Source organism: Parasteatoda tepidariorum, chromosome 4 (genome assembly GCF_982258835.1).
Source record: "Parasteatoda tepidariorum strain Cologne lab strain chromosome 4, Ptep-v5.0, whole genome shotgun sequence".
Classification (NCBI taxonomy): Eukaryota; Metazoa; Arthropoda; class Arachnida; order Araneae; family Theridiidae; genus Parasteatoda; species Parasteatoda tepidariorum.
The window spans coordinates 95,762,491-95,783,743 of NC_141758.1; the positions used below are offsets into that span (position 1 = coordinate 95,762,491).

The 21,253-nt window shown below is 32.6% G+C and overlaps 1 protein-coding gene across 6 annotated transcripts in view; it reads right to left on the reverse strand.

Moving 5' to 3' along the window:
• Positions 1-11,346: 11,346 nt before the first annotated feature.
• LOC107446186 (SEC14-like protein 2) overlaps positions 11,347-21,253 on the reverse strand; it is a 69,996-nt gene continuing 60,089 nt past the window's right edge. For all 6 annotated transcript variants that reach the window (XM_087161758.1, XM_087161756.1, XM_087161759.1 and 3 more), the window contains exons 9-13: positions 20,214-20,294; positions 17,549-17,635; positions 15,672-15,778; positions 13,267-13,579; positions 11,347-11,553 (exon numbers count right to left, since the gene is read on the reverse strand). In XM_087161758.1, coding sequence (XP_087017884.1) covers positions 11,444-11,553; positions 13,267-13,579; positions 15,672-15,778; positions 17,549-17,635; positions 20,214-20,294 — 698 coding nt within the window. In that variant the 3' untranslated portion in view covers positions 11,347-11,443. The remainder of the gene's footprint in view (positions 11,554-13,266; positions 13,580-15,671; positions 15,779-17,548; positions 17,636-20,213; positions 20,295-21,253) is intronic.

A 21,253-nucleotide genomic window follows, 5' to 3' on the forward strand; every position in this document is an offset into this window, starting at 1 on the left:
AGAATGTGAAAATATTTTGAAACAAAATTCTTTCCATAAAAACAACTCTGTTAATGCAAAAGTAGCTTGTCAGCGAATGTAGTTCTAATTATATGGAATTTCACATTATGTTAACTTAATCCGAAAATTTGATGACCTGCTAGTTAAATTTAACAATCAATTAAACGAAATTAAACGTTATAAATAAAAGAAGGGAGAGGTAGGGACTATTTTAATTGATTTACTTTAAATCAAACATTTATTTAGTCTTTTACAGATTTTTGCCAAAATTGAAGTTTTCAATAATATGAATGATAATTAATAACTTGAATTCTACTAAAACATTCAGTGAAAATCTAAAATCTTGGTTTAAATCTTTTTGTATACTTTGAAATAGTTTTTTTTTATACTAAAATTTTGAAATAGTGTGCAAAATATAAAAAATGATGCAAGAATTTTTTTTTTTAAAATAATAATTCAAAACGCAACACACAAAACTAGTATTTGTTAGAGTTAAGAGAAAAATACTGTATTTATATCAAATTATTGCATCATGCCTTTTTTAGTTAAGTGCCTAATAAGGAGTTCCGAAAATTAACTGACGCGTTCTGAGCTTTATTTGGTATAAATTCATTTTTCTGTGACAAAAAGTGTTTATTTCATGTTATTCTTATCTTTATTATTAATGCGGTGTTATTATTTGAACATTATTATTTTTTTTTAGAATATAGTATCAGTTTCAACGCTGTTATTGTTTTAAAGATTACTTTGTCTTACATTGATTTGTCAAAGAATTTATTTTATTTTTTGTGTATAATATCCAAAACAACTTTTACTAAATGAAGTAAATTAGTTAATTTTTTTAAAATTATTATTTTTTAAACTTGTGAAGTGAATTGTATGTAATATTGCATTCTCAACATTGAAAATATATTGTATTAGAAATCGTTTTGAAGATGGCTAAATTTGACCTATTTTTAATTATATATATATATTTTTTTTTTGTGAAGTTGAAATTCTTTAATTTAAATATAATTTTGCAAATATCATTTTTCTGTTCCAAAATATTTTGTCAAGGCACAATTGACACTGTTAGTTCTGTGTTATGTATGTATATATATATATATATATACATATAATTAGCTGAATCAATTTTAGTCTTTAATTTTTACTCTAAATAGTTTCAAAAATGATTTTATTGCCCAAAGTGAGTTTTATTTATGCCTAAAAAGTCTTCAAATTTTAATAACATAATTTTTTATTTTGAATTCATATTTTTTTTTAAATAACTTTTTACGCAGAAAATGTATAATTTTTAAAATAATCGCCAGATTTATAAATTCTCCGACTTTTAGATGTTCTTCAAAACATTTATAAATTCTCGGACTTGATGTTCTTCAAATTTTGTTAATTTTTTCAGAGTATTTTAATTATTTAAAATTTATTAAGGAGTTTTAACGCATGATTACCATTATTGACAACTTTCTAAAAATATTGTTTCTCACTCCCCCCCCCTCCCATTTTAAAACTCTATTGCAGTGCATGATTCTACATAACTTTTAAAATTTCATGATTTTAATATTTTTTTCATGTAATTTTTCTTAGTTTTTAACCTCTTTTTTTTTTTACATGGAAATATAGGGAGAAAATACTAACAAGTTTATTTTTATATATGTACTTAATTATTAATTAGTTAACATCAAAGAAGTTCTGTTTATTATAAATTATTTACGCTTCTGTAAATTCCCATAAATTCAGATAATTTCTTGTGTTATGTATCACATGTATATTTTATTTTGTGGTCCAGCACATTTTTGACTGTGATGTAGTTTCGATGTATGGTGAGAGCGTAGGCCACCATTGTAACACAAATCATAGGGGTTGCCAATAAAATAACTCTGGATACTTCCTTCTTATAGTGGTTCTGATGCCACTATACAGTAAGAGAAACGGCAGGCAACCTCACAAAATGTCTGTCATAACATTTTCCCCCTCATATTTTCTCATTTATAAACTGCAAGCTTAAATAGAACTGTTGCTGTTGGTCTAACTGTGAAATGTTGAACATTGAAACGCAAATGTTTTGCAATAATCTTTTTTTTTTAACAAGTGAAACAATAATTAGGTCGAAAAGCAATAACCTCCATAATGTTCGCACAAAAACACACCTAAACATCTCATATTATCATTGAATTGAATTCGTAATAAATTAACAATCGATTAAATTTGAATCAATATGTTGATTTAACATTAGGTTTATTAAATAGTGTATATATTAAAAGGTAAGGAATAAGCCTTCCCAGAAAAGAAAGAAAAAAGATTTGATTTAAAATTGTATGATTGCAAATTTATTTGGTAAAGGGGCATCATAGAAAAAGTTACGTAATAGTAAGTTTCTCAGACAATTTTTAAATAAAATTGCTAATTTAAAAACTTCATTGAATATTCGTATAAATGACTTGCATTTTTAGATAAAAAAAATAATAAGTCTACAATAATCTTCAAGTGAGCTACAGTCCGAAGTTATTTATAAAACAACCTGTAATAAATAAAAAATAAATTCCAAATTAATTCACAACTCTTCTAACGCTTGTCCACAGAATTTTAAAATGACAACATTTCTTATAATAATTATTAAATTTTCTGCAGATTTATTACTTGCTGCCTGATCAAATTTTAACTAACCTTTGTATTTTTAATTCCTAATAACTCCCCAACAGCAATAATTTTATTATCGTTTACAGTGTTATAGTTTTAAAATATGAAAGGAAGTACCGAGTACAACTTGTCTTTCAGTTAACGCGACCGAAGGGTTCCCTTTTATTTATTGTTCCACGCATAACCTGGTATTTGTACTAAGGAAGCAAAGGCATCACTTTAAAATAAAAGTTGTAATTTAATGTATTTAAAATTGAATGTGTACATTATATGTGATAAAGCTCAAATTGTAAGAAAAGAGAAAAAGATGATTTACTTTGCATTCATTGTAGCATTCTCAGGGTTAGCAGTCATTGAACCTGAAGAGACTGTACAGAATGATTGTATCTTTGACATGCATTTTTCTACAAAAATGGTTGTACATATTTTATTAAAAGTCAGCAGAAGAATTATCGTTTATTTATTTTTATTTTATGTTATATCCGTCGTTGAACAGCAGACGTTTTACGATTGCTAATGTTCAACTCCGTAGATTTGTAATTTTGAACCTAATCCAGAAGACAAGGGAACTCCTGGTGAAGTATTTGCCTTCTTGGAAGACTTTTTGAGGAAACTAACCCGCATTTGCGTTACATGGAGATGAAAACCTCACGCGGGGAGCCTGATGCAAGAGAACTGTAACCCATGTTCTGTCTATCACTGTGGTCGGTACAAGCCGGAATCGGTATCAATCAGCCTTGGCTGGGATACGAACCCGGTTCACCTCATTGGAAGGCGAACGCTCTATCCTCTGAGCGATCACGGCTCAAGAATCTCGTTGTTTTATTTTTATTTTGACTGTTCATATACCGTAATGAGTTCTACGTCAATTCGTCGCGCACATTTTGTCGTAGCGGTAACTCGTCTCGCACAATTTGTCGTAGACAGACCTCGTCACTACGATAACTCGTCGTAGCAGTTATTCGTCGTGTGTGCAATTTCTTGCGGTTTCGATGGCGTGCATCTTTCATTAATTATAGTTCATTAATTATAGTAATAGGGTGTTACTTCGAAAATATTAACACCATAAGTTTTTTAAATTTTTTTGCCCTAAAGCTTTGTTATGTCATTATAAATGATGTCTGAAAACTCCCCTACTTTACTCCGTACGCTTCTGCCCCCCCCTTTTTTTTTTTAAAAAAGAGGGAAATGGTAATTTAAAGGGGGATATTTAAATTTCTTCCGAACAGGCAAGTAGGCATTGTTCTCGATGTATTTTTTCACTTTGAGTTGAATGAAATCAATTACGAGGTGATCGAACTAATAGTTTAGAAGTTATATTGGTTTTATATACAAAAAGTACAACGCTTTATATGCACCTATTTACATATCTAAACAAGTAAGGCATTGTCTCCCATGTAATTTTTTTTTAACACGTTGAATTGAATGAAACTAAACAAGTTAATATAATGAATGGTATAAAATTTAAAAGTGCTTTATGTATAAAAAGTACTTTTATTGATAAGTACTTATGTGCTTTTTTTACATTGCTATTTACAAGCAATCGGAACAAATAAGGTATAAGGTACATTTTTAGATATAATTTTTCAAACTGAATTAAATTAGAAAAAATTCAAATCAGTAGGATAAAATGCTTTGTAATAATAAGAAATTTCTTTATATATCAAAAAAAAACATGGAAACTTTTAAAGTACTAGTCTTTTTTTTCCTTTTTCCATTCGATTAAGCGAGAAAATGTGCATGGAAAACAGTATCTAACTTGTCTGTACAGCCACATGATATGCATATATAAGTGCTAGCATAAAATTGTACATAAGTATGTAAAACACTTATAACTTCTTAACTATATTATCAATTCCTGTATTTTCTCAATCAATTCAGATCATAAGATCGAAAAATATACCTTCCCCGGCAAACTAAAAAGTGTACACAAGTACATGTCAAAAAAGTACTTTTTATGCACAAAAACTCTTTTAAATTTTGAATTATTCGTTCGATTGACTTGCATATGGTCTTATTCGATTCAACATGGAAGAGAAAAAAAAATACTTAGGTGACAATGCCTTGCTTGTTTAAATATCAATGTCAGTTGCGTATGTTTAACTTTTTCTAAGTAAAACCCTTATACCTTCTAAACTATTCGTCAGATAATCTCAAGATTGTTTTCATTCAATTAAGTGCACAAATTACACTGGTAACAAGCCTCTAATAAAATGCAAAGAAGTTAACACTAAGAAGCTCGAGTGCTTTCCTTGTTACACTATTTAGACCACATTTTTCTGACCGCTCCTTATAATTTAGGGTTGCTACAGCGACTGAAATGCAACTATGGCAACTTGTTTTGCCTGAAAATGCTAAAAAAGCAACTATTTTTTAAAAAACGGAGACCTTTCTGTACTCTTAACGACGTTTTTTGGCATTAATTGGGATGAAAACCTGTGGGATCTTCTGAACGCGCCTGATTTTTTTCTTAAAAAATAAAAATGTTGAAAATTTTGAATTAAAATTTGAGTCCTCACTTTTTAATGCGTTCAATTTGCACAAATTCCATTGTAAGTCAGTTTTGTTTCTCGATCGCCTTTTCAATGGTTATTGCTACAAAATTCCGCATGATTAAAAAAAAAAAACAAGTTTTTAATACGATGTATGAATTTCGAATTTGAGTAATCATTTATCACAATATGTATATATATATTTGCTAAATCAATTTTTGATGAAAGGGAATATTTTTTTAGAAAAAGTATGTTTTTTTTTTAAGAAAAAGGGTATTTTTTTGAATGAATTCTAGTAGTTAAAAGTATTTAATTTTCTGCAAATATACTAATTTTTTTTTATTTAAAAATTTAGAGCTAGAACACTAACGTTTATCTAAAAATTATCATATTTACCACTAACTTGACTATATGGATCTTGGTATATGACAATTAAGCCATTTAATAATATTTTAATCATAGTTTTAATGAATTTTTGTTCTTATCTAGGCAACTATTTTATAGTTTTCGGCAACAAATAGTTACAGAAAACTATTATTTTACTATTATTTTATAATGGACAACTATTTTTATTTAAATTTACTTAACTAGGGCAGACTTTTTTTTTACCCCTACAGATTGCAGACTTAATTAAGTTCTTTATAAACGATATAAAATTTCTAAAACGGAAATGTTTGAACAAGTTTCTAAATCGTAGCAAATATTTGTTAGAAGAAAATAAAATAAAGTGCAATCCCTTTCGATGTCATTTACAACAATAAATGTTAATTTTATTGTTGTAAATGACATCGAAATCATAATTTAGGGTAATCATAATTTAGGGAAATCGGTGAACAAAAAATATGCATTCTTTTCAAGTGCATGGCAGTAATTTTAAAAATAGAAATAGAATTTTTCTTTTGTTTGGGAAAACTATAACTTACCCGGTGGTCCGTCACGCATTGCTTTATTAAAACACCCCCGGACTTCTATTTAACGAACTTCCATTTTGCGAATTTCTCTATTTTGCGATTTTTTTTCGAGGAACCAAGAACATTTTGGAAATTTCTTTGTAAAATAACTTCCAAATAGCGAAGTGAATTTTCTATTTAACGAACTTTTCTTTGAGATCCACTTTCTCCGTATTTCCCAAAATATTTCGGAACCTTTCAAACTTGTTAACGCATTTTATGGGGGAAATGACCTTAAATTGATTTTCGCAGCCACTTAACTTTTAGAGAAAGCAGCGAAATCCCTTTTTGTTTGCATTTCATACAAGAATCCATGCCAAAAATCAATTTACGAGAAAGCATAACAGAAAATTCTAAATCATGGAACTATGATGTTATAGATCGTACTGTTCGTAATGGTTTTGATGAAGCTGGATTCTTAGTCTGCGAGATGGAGGCAGGTCAAATTTGGCCTAGAAAAAGACCTTTTGGTCTTAAAAACTGGAAAACGCTACCACGAAAGAGGTTAGCTTGGAAAAAACTTCTTGAGAAGGCCAAGGCCTACCCTGGACTATCGAGCCATTAATAATGATGAATAAAAAAAGAAAAATGGTGTTCTTGAGTGAGAAACTTGATTTAAATTTTTGTGGTCGTATGAAATAAATCAAATTTAGAAAAGCGAATCTATAAAAGTCAAGTGCATACGCCATGGTTTTCTTAATGCTGCTTTTCGAAAACTCTATTTTCATACGAAAAATCGTTTTTTTTTTATGTCAATAATATGCCATTTTGATAACTATTGGCAATGAAAACGGCATGTTATTGACTAAAAAAATTTTCATAACTGTTGCGTCCCGCAGTGGACTAATCGTAAAGACACGGTTCCCATTAGAACATCGAAGTCAAGCATCATTGGCTACGGTCAATAAGCGGATGGGTGACCACTTTGATCCGACTGCGTAGAGACCGAAGGTGCGCGGTATTGGTCCTCGTTAAATTGTTCTAACATAGCGCGTACTTCGCGAGCAGGTCTTCGGGCTACCAAAGCATGGGAGCCATCCCCTCTGCAGAGGATCAAATTTGCGATGGCATGTCTCCGGATCATCCTCAGGGATGTTTCCCTGACCGTCGCCAATAGCCCATTGTGCAGCTCTAGTGCGACATCAATAAAGTACCTACCTACCTCATAACTGTTGCAAGTTCACAACAATTATTCACGATAGTTGAATAAAGTCTTACAAATCTATAGCCAGAGCTCTCTATGCTAATTCTGAAAATGACGTAAAACGTCAATATGAAAAAAAAGAGATTGTGATATATATTTTTAATATTTAAAAACTTACTCCAACGGTGCATTATCTGGGTTCATAAAAATGCAAGAGTCAAAACTATTCACTAAATTTCATCTAAAAAGAAAAAGTTCGCTAAATAGGCCATTTTGTTTATTGGTACAACATACGTGTGCAGGCTTGTGCGCTCAATTCTGTCTTATAATCATTTTTCCAGTAGAAGGACAGATAGCATAATACAGAGAAGGACATCACAAAGAATACATCCAGGGTTAGGGCGGGATTCGAACCCGTTACCTCCGCGCATAACAGAGTGTTTGGTGGGCGATACTGCTCGGCCAGGGAGGCCCTGGGTATTTTGCCAAAACCTAGGTAATATTTTACGGAGAGATGACAGAATTTAAAAATATAAATTTGTCTTAAGTGTAAGGCACTTCAACTTTTACTTCTTTATTTTCCGTGGCAAAAGGGCTTTGAAGAACACTAGCAAATATGGCGATATAAACGACGTTTGGTAATTGATGTTTAACTTAATTGACACTATCGTCCCGCAGTGAACTGATCGTTAAGACACGGTTCCCAGCAGATCGCCGAAGTCAAGCATCACTGGCTGCGGTCAGTGTGCAGGTGGGTGACCACTTGGATCAATCTGCGTAGGGACCGAGGGTGTGCGGTATTGGTCCTCGTTAAACTGTGCTACCGTAAAGTGCTCGACTTCGCGCGCAGTTCGTCGAGCTACTAAAGCGGGGGTGTCATCCCCTCCGCAGAGGATCAAAATTGTGATGACATGTCTTCGGATCATTCTCCGGGATGTTTCCCAGACCGTCGCCAATAGCCAATTGTACAGCTCTAGAGCGACGTAAATTAACAACAACAACTATAATAACAACAACCATAATTGACACTATCATCAGTCTTCAATCAAGTATCGTCATGATTTGATTCTTTTAAAATATAAATACGATTGTGTCTATAAGGGCTGGAAATTGAAGTGAAAAAAAAAGGAAGTATTTTAATTACATAATCGAGAAGACTGTTGAATTAGATATATGAAGAAGAAGAAATTTGTGAAATAATAATGTATTATTAAAATGATCAACTTCGTTAGTAAGATTAAAATGCCAATATTCGGAATAAAAACAGGAATTTTGACGTTCGGAAAAACATCCCCTGGTTGTTAAGGTAAGTAAATTGACACAGTTGTTTTCAAGTTAAAGAAAATTTAATTGATTTTTCTATTGATTCTTCTATGTTGAATTATGAAATGAATGTAATTTTTTAAGCGTGTCGCCCCAACTCTCGCTTTCAACATTCACCTCCTTAAATTAAATGTTTAAATTAATTTCATGCTAACTGTAAGAGGTTTTCCTCTCCCTGTAATGCAAGTGCGAGTTAGTTCCATCAAAATATCCTCCACGCAGTGGCGGATCCTGCCGGGGGGGGGGGGTCATTACCCCCCTCGAAATTGAAAAATATAAAGTAAAAATAATAACTTTTTCAATAGTTTACAAAAGAAATAAAATATTTTAGGAATTATTTAAGGGGGCATATGCACCTAGGTAGGTCAGAAAAATCGATTTTTTTTCCTCCATTTAATTATGTAAACATCTAATTATGTAAAAACGCATTACATTTATTATTTAAAGATGTTGAATACTTGAATTATTTATGTATTGTTCATTATGAAAAAACTAAATGAGAAGAAAATAGCATTAAAAAACTCCAGTTTTTTTTTCTCAAAAAAAAAATATTTAAAAAATTTTTTTTAGTAAAAAAAGTTATTGTGGGGGGTAGAGGGGAAATCTGAGTCTATGACCCCCCAGGAAAAATTTCTGGATAAGCCCCTGCTTCCACGAAGGCAAACTTTCTCCCAATACTTGATCCGGGAGTTCCCTTGTCTTCTGGATTGGGTTCAAAATTATAAGGCTATGGAGTTGAACATCAGTAGTCGTTAACCCAAAATTGGGTCAACTGTTCAACGATGGTTACAAAATAAAATAAGTACTAGTATCATAAAATTACATTATAATTTAAGAACATCTCTTTTGGTGTTAAATTTCAAAAACTATCAAAATAAAAAAAAACGTAATAACAGCAGAAAAAACTGTGAATAAATAAGTATAGATAAATAACTGTGAATAAATAAGTAAGAATAAACTGAAAAAATAAGAAAAATAAATAGTACTGGTAAACGCCTTCAAATTTTGGAATACAAAAATAGTTTACATGTAAACATTACCTTTATGACTTTTATGCCGATACCAAAAAAGAAAATAAATTAATGAGGGAAAATTGTGATTTTCCAAACAAATAGAAATGACAACAATGCGATATCATCATTGGAATTTTATTTCAAACAACTCTGCTGCCTTTCTAGTTTTGCAATCCATAAGTCGAAGTATCAAAAGCCCATATTTTACGCTTTCAAAATTTTGTCTGAAAACGAACGTATTGTCTTGCAAATTCAGATCTGCCTTTATTTTATTCTGAGCTCCTTATTTTATCTTCATTTTTACGCCGAAAAAATGTTGTTACATTTAGCGCTGATTGTTAATGTCACTAATGTCAGTTTGCACTGATTGTGAATGTCACTAATATAAATTTTCACTGATGAGAGGGTATATATGAGAAAAATAACGAGAACATTTCTTTTTTAAACTAAATCCTTATCTTTCGATGCATGCTTGATGTAAGTGTAAGTAGGAAAATGTATTTGACAACATTCATCAAAGCGACTCCATGAATGCTGACATTTACTTTATTTCAGACATTTATGGTAAAATATATCATGAACATTCATTTCAAAATAATGCTCTCTTTGCTTTATATCAGTGGTTCTAAGAACCCGATTCATTTTAAATTTACCGATATACCAAAGTTTAACTCTGTAGCTTTGTAATTTCGTGCCCAACTCAAAAGTCAATGAACCTACTGGAAGTCGTGGTGGCTCAGGGGATAGCGCGCTCACCTTTCAATGTGGTGACCGAGATTCCAACCCATGCGATTGCTTAACAATACGACATCTGACCACAGCCTCTTCATTATCCAAAATATCCTCATTAGCAGACGGATCACAGGTTAGAATCTCTTTGACGTCGAGCCAACCATGAGAGTTTTTTGTAGTCTTCTTCTCCATGTAACGCAAAGTCTGGTTAGTTCCAGCAAAAAGTCCTCCTCGATAGCTAATTTGTCCCAATGCTTGATCCAGGAGTCTTCTGCGTTGGTTCAAAATTACAAGTTAAACATAGGTTCAAACCAAAAATTAGTTAGCTTTCAAACCGCGGTTATAAAATGAAAAGGAAACTATTGGATTAAATATTAAGACTAAATATTCTTCGTTTAGGATTATTTATCCCACAATTGCGTTAAAAGGAGAGGAAAAGCACGAAATCTTTATACAGTTAGTCTAATATCAAATTATAACATAATCAGCAAATCCACGGAGAAATTTTTTGTCCGCTTTGTGGTGGCGCGCTGTAAGCTACTCCTTTTTTAAAAAAAATTTTTTTTTTTTTTAATAACTGTCGTTGAACAGCATACCCAATTTTTGGGTTTACGACTACTAGCGTGTTCAACTCTTGTAGCCATTTGTAATTTTGAACCCAATCCAGAAGACGAGGGGACTCCTGGATAAAGCATTGGGAGAAATTTGCCTTCGTGGGGGAATTTTCGATATAAACAGCCCGCATTTGCGTTACATGGAGAGGAAGACTACGAGAACTTCCCACGGTTAGCCTGAAGGCAAGGGGACTCTAACCCATGATCCGTCTACCACTGAGGATATTTCACGTCAACATTGTGGTCGGTGCAAGCCGGATGCGGAATTCGTATTGACCAGTCATCGCCGAGATCGAATCCCGGTTGACCTCATTGGAAGGCGAATGCTCTATCCCCTGAGCAATCGCGGCTCGACTCCTTCTCTTACATTTTGCCTTCCCCTTCTAATTTCTTAAAATGTGAATTTGTTTTGAATTTTTCCTTCGACAAAACAGATTTCAGTTAGTATAAAATATTCTTTATTTACATATTGATTATAAAATTTTCTGGTAGTCTCTGATGTCCTGATGAAGGGTTACATTAATATTCAAACAAATGACTACAGCGTTGTGCACGGTATCACTTTACCAATAGGACTGACAACGGATACTTTGCAATATATTTCCTTTCGATGAATCCAACTGTAACTGTTATCAAAAACAAGAACATCTGAAAAATTGAGGGGAAAAAATCTGTAAGCAATAATAATAATAAATAAACAAGAACTGTTACTGCAGGTAAGGTCAGTAACAAGCAAAAGCCATTGAGAACTAAATTGAAAACAATTAAATCACTTCGTATAGTGGCCTACAGTGCATGCCCTAGGATGTCTTCGATTAGATACCTAGGTGTTACCCCTGCTGCAGAATTTTTTCGGACTTTCTGCGACACTCTAGTACTAATAATATCTTTCTGCAAGATATTTTTAATAATGACAAATATACATGTTACTCATTTAAAGTGTCAACTTAAAAAAAAGAAAACTTTTTGGATAAAATATTTTTTTTTATTTGAATATTATGAGCAATATTCTCACATTTTGCTGGGGGAAAAACACACTAATTATTTCTTTCTTCGCATTTCGTAAATCATCATCACATTAAGAAAAATAATAAATTGTGAAATTCGTAGCAGTAACTACCAAAAAAATGATGGACGGCGAAATCACGTGAATCAGACTCTTTAAAAAGAGGGTACGAAGTTCGTGTTTTCATTTCGAGATTCAGTTGTTGTAATAAATTAGATTGTATTGAAAATATAGGATTTTTTAAAACTATGTGGAAATTGAAAGTAAAAAATAAAAAAAAATTAAAAAATAGAATTAAAATTTCTGTCGAAGAGAAAACCAAATTTTCTACTTCTTTATTCTTTATTTTTCATTACTCTCAAATGAGAATAGAAAAGTCACAAGCATTTTTTTCCCACTCAGATGCGCAAGAAAGGCATCTTTTGAAATAATTCTAATGAAAAGATAAAATTTTTCAAAAATTTCTGCAAGAAGGAAAACCAAAATTAAAAGGTTATTGTCCACTGAAGGGGGCAAAATCTCCCCTAAGGGATGAAAAAGAAAAAAAGAAAAAACATTGCAAAGATATGTTTTTTATAAAGATCTAAATCATTTATATTTTAAATTAATTTTTTACGTAACTGAAAGTGGAAATCATTCTTCGGTAAAAAATTAGCCATCGATTGGAGGCCTCCTCTGAATTGATATCTCAGAGGAGTAAGATTAATACCTGGGGGCGATAGCTCCCTTGGCGCGCAATCGATACGAAGCAAGGTTTTAAATAACATTAATTCTTCTCTTTGGACAGTGTTCTTTAATGTAAATAGCCTCATATTATACACTATCTTGCCAAAAGTATCCGGACACCCTGTTGTTATGGTGATGGGAACATAATGGTGTGGGGGTGTTCCTCGTCGTTTGGGCTAGGTCCGTTAGCTCCTGTGGTTGGAAACAAGAACTCTGAGATGTGTGTGGACATTCTGGACAATGCTGCACTCTATGGCAATATTTCGGCTTATTTCTCCTCCAGCAGGATAACTGCTCCATTCACACATCGAGGCTTGCACAGAAGCTGTTTGACGAAATGGGTATTCAAAAACTGGACAGGCCTTCTCAGAGCCTCGAATACATAGGACACCTTTGGGACGAATTAGATTACATAGCCAGGCCAAATCAACCCTCCTCATTGCAAGCAAGCTGTGATGGAAGTCCTATGAAAAACTGTTGGAAAGTCTTCCCAGTCGTGTGCAGGCTGTCATCGATGCAAAAGGGAGACCAACATCATATTAATATGTGCCTCAGGACACTCTAAGTCCGTACCACTAGGTGTCCGGATGCTTTTGGCCTGATAGTGTATGAAAGAAAGATATACTCACAAATTCCGGATTTATGGCACTTGAACATGCCGGCTTCTGATACGAGATGGGCGTCGACTCTTTGTTTGGGAACAAGCTCCTCCGGTTTCGCCGCTTCAGATCTGTCATTCTTGTAGATGAGTCCGAAACCAATGTCTCTGGTCTCTGTCTCAAATTCCCACTCTATCACCGATTCCGGCTGATCCACGTACACCTGTAATTGCACTTTGGATAAACGAGATACCACCAACTTCTTTGCATCTGGCTGTGAACTGATGCTGGTCTTGCTCTTAATCAAATAAAGTTCTTCCGGTACAGGTTTTGCAAGTTTAATCTAACCATAAAAAAAGTTCATTATACACATTTCATTCATCAATATTTATTTATCCTATCTAAATAATATATTACGTTATAGTTTATCATAATATCTATCTATCAATATATATATATATATATATATATATATATATATATATATATATATATATATATATATATATATATATATATATATATATATATATATGTAACATAAAAAGCTTCTATTAATCTCTTTATGTTAGTTTCTTCGCTATAAAACAACTCCTACTTTTATTACTAATTATAATTATTCAAATCGAATTGCTTTCTCACACTTTTAATAGCTACATCCTGTTTCTAATTCTATTTTTGGCCCAACTATGCACAAATTTACGTCGAAACTTTTTTTTCCCTTGTGTATTTGGTATAGCGCGGCTTTCAGGAGAACTCCTCCAGACACCCGTCTCGCGTCGTGGCGGGTACTATGGTTACGAGGAAAGGTCACTTCGAATAGAGGTGTGGGGTGAATAGTTTTGTCTTAATCTTAGCGTACGTCGTCGTGAGTATACCATTCGACACCTTCTTTCTTCCATTTAAACCCCATTAGAAATGTGCTCTCGTTTATTACCATAGCAGCAGACAGCCTCAGAATTTCAGTCTGGAGGAGTTTTCCTCAAAGTCGCACTGTACCTCCCCAGCACTTTGCAGCCTCCAGTAACAACATACTGTTAATCTTTATTATGATGGAACAAACAGGTAAAATTGTTTTTTGCTTAATAAAATAACATTGAAACGAAATGAATGGCTTGAAGAATAGACTCAATTAATAATTACTATTTACACTTATTTATGATATCATTACTATTACATTACTATTACATTACTATTTACATTTCCTAGAATGGCCCATCCCGTGACGCATTTTTTACATCTCGCCAAGCTAGATTTTGAAATCTCGCCAAACTAGGTCTCCGGAAGTTATTTCGGGGAGATTATTTTGAACGTCCGATTACACCACCAAAATTCTTAAACCGTGATTGGTTATATCAGTGTTTCCCAAAGTGTGCTACGCGTACCCCCAGGGGTGCGGGAACAGTTTAGCAGGGGTACGAGTTTTTATGCGAAATATCTTGCAACAGGAAAATTTCAAAACATTTTATTTAAAAACAAGGCTAGCCATGAAAATTTACGATTACGTTTTTTCGATTGGCTATTTTTTGCATAGTTTTAATAATTAGTGGTGTCAACAGCCAGTTGTGATTTCTAACTTTTGTGCAATTTTTTTATTGTAAAAAATACATTAATTTTTTTTATTAGTGGTACACAGCGTTACGAAAAATTTAGAAAGGGTACACAAAAGTCATAAGTTTGGGAAACACTGGGTTATATGATATGTATACCTACGCGAAAGTTGGATTATGTTGGAAAAGGAGGTAAGGGTTTATTTTTTTCGCCATTTATGCTTTGATCTCTTACAGTTGGAATCATCGTTATTATTTCATTTTTTAATCATTATTTCATTTATTACCGTTATTACTTCATTTTTAAAATTTTTTTTTTGTGTGGTACCGGTTGAAAATGGCGAGCGAATGGACGAGTGAATTTTTAACTTTTGGAAGTGCAAAAGGTAAGAGAGCAATGATTGAATGGTATGTGAATCTATTAAAAATATTCTATTAAAAAATTCCATTAAAATTTATTATATTATATTATATTATATTATATTATTAGTTATTATTTAAAAAATTTAATTCTATTAAAAATATTTTAATAAATTTGTAATAATTTAAATTGTTTTTTTTTTTATTCTTAATAATCAATCGCCAAGATGTGGGATATTCTAGAATTTTACCTTTACTTACAATTTATACAAGATTCGTTTAGGTTGAATGCGGTATCTAATATTTACGATGCAATAGCGCAAAATAAAGTAAAAGAACAGCAAGAAATGCTATTAAAAATATGTAAGAATTAAAGTTGAAGGAAAAACAAACTTGAAGTTCATAAAAGAATTTAGTAATGCAGAGTATGCGTTTGACGTCACGTCACTGCAACATAAAGCCAAGGGGAGGATATTAACATACAGCTCTATGGATCAGTTTAGTGCAGCTAAACAAAGTACTTACAGATTTAGAGCACATGGGATCTCCATCGGGATCTGTTCTTGTACCGCCAAGATATACCGGTAAGACATCGTCATCGATGGACTTTAACAGATCATTCTTCCATCCATCTAGTAAAAAGAAATTATTACACATTTTATTTTCTGGATAGAAACTACTCTGATTCTGAAAGTGACTTTATTTCAATTTGGGCATCCTAAATGACAAGTTCTGAAAATGACTTTATTTTACTTCGGGCATCCTAAACGACAAGTTCTAAAAATGATTTTATGTAACTTTGGGCATCCTATATGACATGTTCTGAAAATTTCTTTATTTCACTTTGGGCATCCTACATGACATGTTCTGAAAATGACTTTATTTCACTTCGGGCACCTTAAATGACATGTTATGAAAATGACTTTATTTCACTTCGGGCATCCTAAATGACATGTTATGAAAGTGACTTTATTTCACTTTGGGCATTCTAATTGACATGTTCTGAAAGTGACTTTATTTCACTTCGGGCATCCTAAATGACATGTTATGAAAATGACTTTATTTCACTTCGGACATCCTAAATGACATGTAATGAAACTGACTTTATTTCACTTCGGGCATCCTAAATGACATCTTCAGAAAATGACTTTATTTCACTTTGGGCATCATAAATGACATGTTCTGAAAATGACTTTATTTCACTTCGGGCTTCCTAAACGACAAGTTATGAAAATGACTTTATATCACTTTGGGCATCCTACATGACATCTTCTAAAAGTGACTTTATTTCATTTTCGGCATCCTAAATGGCATGTTCTAAAAATGACTTTATTTCACTTTGGGCATCCTAAATGACATGTTCTGAAAATGACTTTATTTCACTTAGGGCATCCTAAATGACATCTTCAGAAAATGACTTTATTTCATTTTCGGCATCGTAAATGACATGTTCTAAAAATGACTTTATTTCACTTTGGGCATCATAAATGACGTGTTCTGAAAATGACATGTTATAAAGGAGACTTTATTACACTTCGGGCATCCTAACCGACAAGTTCTAAAAATGGCTTTATAGCACTTTGGACATCCTATATGACATGTTCTGAAATTGACTTTAAATAATATGAGTTAGAGGATTGAGTTAATGAAATCATTTTTGTAAAAAATTAAAAATTTCAGAAAGCCTTGTTTTTTTAAATTTTGGTTAAACAAATTTAACTGGAACTAGTTGACTGAACATAACTTGACTTGAACTACAGTGGACTGAACATAAGGACACGGTTTCCAGTACAACACCGAAGCCAAGCATTACTGGCTGCTGTCCGTAAGCGGGTGGGTGGCCACTTTGATCAGCACCCATCTTCCCAATAGGTATAATTTGTTTAATTCATTCATTCATTCATTTCACGTAATAAATAACGAGTGAAAAAATTTAGTTTTTTTTACACCTCACCACATTTTTTTTCTTCAAGTAATTTTTCTGACACTGGGCAAACCAACAGTACTAATATTTCATATTTTATATCCAGTGTTGAACTATATCGAGCCAGTTTTGGGTTTACGACTATCACTGTTCTACTGTAGCGTACAAAATTACAACTACAATTCACTAGTATATAAGACATGTTAACTCCACTGTATGTTGGGGTACCTTTTCATAGATGACGGTTGACATTGTCGATAACTACTCTCCCCACACTACTATCAACTGGAAAACCCATTAAATATAAGATTTTAAATATAATCCCAACAAAATTTAATCTGAAATCTTACTTAATGTTTGAAAGGACGCAACTGCATGTTAATGGCGTTAGAAGCACTTTTAAATGCACAGACTTTCATCGAATTCTTTTTTTTAAACCCAAATGATAGTTTCGAATAAAAACCTTATAAATTCTTACCTTTTCCGTAGATGAGGATTTTTTGTACCGTTGCACCAGACAGCAAAGGTTTAATAACTGAATAGAGTAAATTAAAATAAATCGAAGCTGAAAAGAAATAACCAACATTAATATCATATTGTTTATAATATCACTAAGATTTTAATGTAGGGTAAACCAACCAGTGAGGGGACACTACCCAGTGAAGGAACATTTCATATATATTGATTAAAAATAAGAATTTGAAAGTTTTTCTTTAGATTGATTGGTAACAATAGCTTACTGCCAAACAATAGGAAGTCATCTAGCAATATTTTAGATTACCTGGTCAAATAGACTTTTGTGTAAAAATTTTTGAATTTGTTATTATCTCTGTAACACCTTATTTCGTTGAAAAAATTATAAGGTGAGTGTTTGTACTTATATGTTTGAAGAGGAATTAATTGCATGCAATAGTTTTATTTTTCTCACTGTGAAAAAGAGAATTCAAAATATGCTTATTGAAGTTACGTTTTATTTTTTTAAGCATCATATTCATAGCATAATAAAGTACTGAGATAAGGGGGTGTTTATTCACTGGATCACCAAACGATGAAAAACCAGTGAAGGAATAAGTGTTCCTTTACTGTTTTTTTCCCTAAGTTAATGAAAATAAAAGATAAACTTTAATTTTCTTGTACCTTTAGTGATGTTCCGCATCAAAAGTATGTTAAAAATACGAAAAACAACTACTAACCAGTGAGGGAACAGGCATGTTCCTTTACTGGGCATAGATTTCCCAGTGAATGAACAGTATGTGTTAATATGTTGACACTTTACTTACGATTACAAAAAAAAGCTAACATTTTACAAGTATTTGTATGTTATAATTTCAAGAATAGGCTTGTTTTTAGATATTTTTAGGCATATAAATTCATAAAGAACATTAAAAAATAACCGAAATTAAGTGTTCCTTCACTGGGAAATTTTGTGTTCCTTCACTGGTAAGAGCTGTTCCTTCACTTGGTCTTCTTTCTACTTGTTATTTAAACCTCCAAAACTTTAAAACATTATCATGTAAGTTCTCTACAATTTTTTTTACATAATTTGCAATTAGTAATAAATATGTTGACACTGTCATTTAACTAAAATTACGAATTTTGAAATTAATATGACTTCTCAAAAGGCAAGCGAAGCTTAAGTGTTCCTTCACTGGTTAGTTTACCCTACATGGTACAAAATAAGAATGACATCACATTAAGTAACTTTTTATCTAATGATCCGATTTTCACGTACTAAAGCTGAAATGTCCGACAGTCTCACCTTTTTTTCCTTTTTTTATTTTCTTAGTTGTCCGACACAACGAACATAAACTGCGCAGTGGATGATAAATAAGAACGATGTCATTAAATTTGGACAGTTAAGAGATCAAATTTCTTGTTTATAGTAACCCGTGCTGAGGCCTTCTCTTTCCTAGAAAGTTTTGGTTCATCTCATTGGAAGACTCTATCCCCTGAGCTACCACAGCTCCCAGTTTACCATTTTAAAGACTTCTGTCTCTCGCCAGCGGGGATGGTGATTTGTGTCCCTGTGACTTTAGGCTGACAGGCGCAATCTTATTTGGCGATGGTGTCCCGGACATCGTTCAAGATAAATCTCGTCTAACTCCGTAAATATAAATATTGGTGCTATCGCTTTGGAATTTGAAGTTTCCAATACGGTCATTTTGTTGCCAAAATGGTCGCCAAGATGGTCGCTTAGTCGAGAAATACATTCGATGTTACTTTCGCTCTAAATTACATTAAATTCCGTGACTTTCTTACAAATTTTTTAATTAAACTGCTTATTTGGGGTCCGTCTGAAATCTTTAGCCTTAACAACAAATGAATAGTTACAAAACTGTGCAAATTCGTAACAGTACTTCTTTATTTTTGAGTCCCGCAGTGGATTGAACGTAAAGACACGGGTCCTAGTAGAACGCCGAAATCAAGCATCACTGACTGCTGTCAGTAAGCGGGTGGGTGACAACTTTGATTAGCCTCTGTAGGCACCGAGGGTGTGCGGTATCAGTCCTCGGTAAGTTGTTCTACCGTGAAATGCTCGACTTCGCGGTCAGGTCATCGGGCTACCAAAGCAGGGTAGCCATCCCCTCTGCAGAGCATCAAAATTGCGATGGCATGTCTTCGGATCATCCCCAGGGATGTTTCCCACACCATCGCCAATAGCCCATTGTGCAGCTTTAGTGCGACGTATACCTACCTACCTATCTTCCTTTTTGAATTAAGTTATTCTTATTCTATGTAATTTTATGTTAACTCCGTAAATATCCTTTATTATAATGCATATCCTTTTTATAACTGATTCATTACTTAATCATTAGAAAAAATCATTGTTTTGAATTTTCTTTCCTCACAAGCACTTTAATTTGTATTATTTCATAAAAACGACAGAAATATGAAATAGATAATGGATTATTAATTCGATGATAATCTAATTACTGCTATCGAAAATCATAACTAGTTTTTTTTTTAAAAAAAAGTCTTAACTTTTGGAATCCCGACGAGCTTTTCGCGGAGCCACTGTTTGCAAAAAATACCCGAAAAAGCGCTACATCTATCTATCCTATTTAAGAAAATTGTTGTTGAGCAGTGTTTATTAGGTTAAACGCTTAAATAATGTGTTAAATTAGCATAAAAAGGAAATTTACTGTTTATAACAATTGCAGCTTTCAATCTCTCAGGATAGTTTGCTTCATAAATTTGAAAAACATTCAGCAAGAACTCGAGAGCTGGAAAAAAAAATTCGAACTTTTATACAAATTCAAATTTTTGCATACAAATTTTATTATTTATAAATATGTTAATTTATGCTTTAAAACAAACATACATTTATTGAAAAAAATTCCTATTTTAATTTGTAAAACTCACTACCCATAAATGTAGAACTAATTATAGGCATGGATTTAGTAAAAAAGGTATGTATCCACACTGGTTTTTCAATTAAATTCCATTTTCCGTCAGTAATGCATTATCGCAATAGTGTTTTATTGTAAACTATGTTTATTTCTACAATCGTTTTTACTTAATTAGTTTTGTTTAAGGTTGATAAAAAAATTAAAAGAGCTTTGAGTGAAGTGATGCTACTGCAAGACACGGAATCTGTCTTGGATAAACATAAGGAAAAATCTTAAGTGTTTATAAATTAGTGAATTTTAAACTAAATCAAGTTTAGAGCACTCAATTTGTTTTATAACTGTCGTACTAAATTTTATTTTATTTTATAACTGTCGTTGAACAGCCGTTTCTGGGTTTGCAACTATCAATGCTCAACTCAGTAGCCTTGCAATTTTGAACAGAATCCAAGTGACAAAGGAACTCCTAGATCAAGCATCGGGACAAATTAGCTTTCGTGAAGGAATTTTTGTTAGAATTTCGCAAATGCTTTACATAGGGAAAAAAGCCACAAAACCTCCCATAGTTAGTCCGACGGCAAGGGGATTCTAACCCATGAGCCGTTTATCAGTAAGGATATTTTTCACCAGCACTGTGGCCGGTGCGAGTCAGAAGCTAAATTCTAATCGTCCATCTATCACTGGGAATTTGAACTTGGCGCACCTCATTGGGAGGCAAGCGCTCTATCTCTGGATGTACTTCGACTCATGTATAAAATGCGTACATACAGTCCATGGCCTAATGAGATTCTATGAGATTAGACGCACCAGGGGCTGTTCAAAAAGTACGTACATCC